General features: G+C 40.8%; 1 protein-coding gene across 1 annotated transcript; it reads left to right on the top strand.

Annotated features, from left to right (window-relative positions):
* Positions 1–14: 14 nt before the first annotated feature.
* LOC107682927 (zinc finger protein ubi-d4-like) lies at positions 15–1,284 on the top strand (the record flags this gene model as incomplete). The annotated part of the gene is made up of 4 exons (XM_016479040.1): positions 15–173; positions 600–731; positions 820–932; positions 1,165–1,284. Coding segments are annotated over exons 1-4 (513 nt in total), but the record flags the coding sequence as incomplete, so codon positions are not given.
* Between the last annotated feature and the right edge of the window lie 62 nt (positions 1,285–1,346).

The following is a 1,346-nucleotide window of genomic DNA, read 5'->3' as shown; positions in this document are numbered from 1 at the left end:
TGTGTATGTGTGTGTATGTGTGTGTATGTGTGTAGTCTGTGGGAAGCGCTATAAGAACAGGCCTGGTCTCAGTTATCATTACGCCCACTCTCACTTGGCTGAGGAGGAGGGGGAGGAGAAAGATGAGATGGACATTCGCGAACCAACTCCACCCCAACAAGACGAACCGAAGAGTAAGCAATTAATCATGCTTCTTGTTGCACAGACCCTGGTAGCCAAATGAACAGAGGCCATTTAACTGTCACTTTGAGTGACATGTTTTACACAGTGTTTTGCAATAAAACTAAAAATATATTTCTTATAAACTGTAACTGGCTGGCACAGTGTAATTCGCATAAGTATTGACAGTATGGCTTTATTTCGAAACCATGTGAAGTGCTTTGCCTGTCTTCTAAGGTAGCGTCCTAAATGAAACCTCATAAGTGGCCAATTTGGAATGCTCGACGAAGGCAGCATCTCACAGGATTTTAAAATGCCATCAGCGTAATAGTTTTAAACAAATGTTTCAGCTTCTAGGGGCAGTGTTGGATTGTGTAATTTTCATTGAACTCTATGATTGATGCTAGGTGTTTTCTGTTCTCTTTCTGTCTCTCGGCCAGCTCCTAAGAAGGGCCCAGACTGTTTGGCTCTGCCGAACAACTACTGTGATTTTTGTTTGGGAGATTCTAACCTGAACCAGAAAACTGGCCAATCAGAAGAGCTCGTGTCCTGCTCAGACTGTGGCCGTTCTGGTAAAACAGCCACACACACACATTCACCTGCTTGCTTTCTTTGGATTTTTCTTGACCAAGTTATCATTGATCTGTTCTCTGTTCTCAGGTCACCCCTCGTGTCTGCAGTTCACTCCAGTAATGATGGCTGCTGTGAAAACCTATCGCTGGCAGTGCATTGAATGCAAGTGCTGTAACATATGTGGAACCTCAGAAAATGATGTGAGTTTGTTTACCTCTATCTAGACATAAAAGCATATCAGCTGCCTTAATCTCTTAAGCACTAGGTAGTATTTGTTTTCTAAAACAATGCTTGAGTTATCAAAGAATATCAAATTAAAAAAAAGAAATTTACTTAACCTCCTCAGTGAAAACTAGTCCTGTTCTTTCTCTCAGTTCATTATGCATCCTTATTTGGATTCTCTGTGAAGTAGTCTCACATGCTTTGCCACAGGACCAGCTGTTGTTCTGTGATGACTGTGATCGAGGTTACCACATGTACTGCCTCTCGCCCCCCATGTCTGAACCTCCTGAAGGTAAAGCAACATACAGTAATACACACACCACTGTTAAAGTTTTGGAGTCATATATATATATATATATATATATATATAATTTTTTTTTTATTTAGCAATG

This window comes from Sinocyclocheilus anshuiensis, unplaced genomic scaffold, assembly GCF_001515605.1.
Source record: "Sinocyclocheilus anshuiensis isolate Anshui unplaced genomic scaffold, SAMN03320099.WGS_v1.1 C32721208, whole genome shotgun sequence".
Taxonomy (NCBI): domain Eukaryota; kingdom Metazoa; phylum Chordata; class Actinopteri; order Cypriniformes; family Cyprinidae; genus Sinocyclocheilus; species Sinocyclocheilus anshuiensis.
Note: the sequence above shows the minus strand (reverse complement) of the source record. Positions and strands in the feature narration are given on the sequence as shown.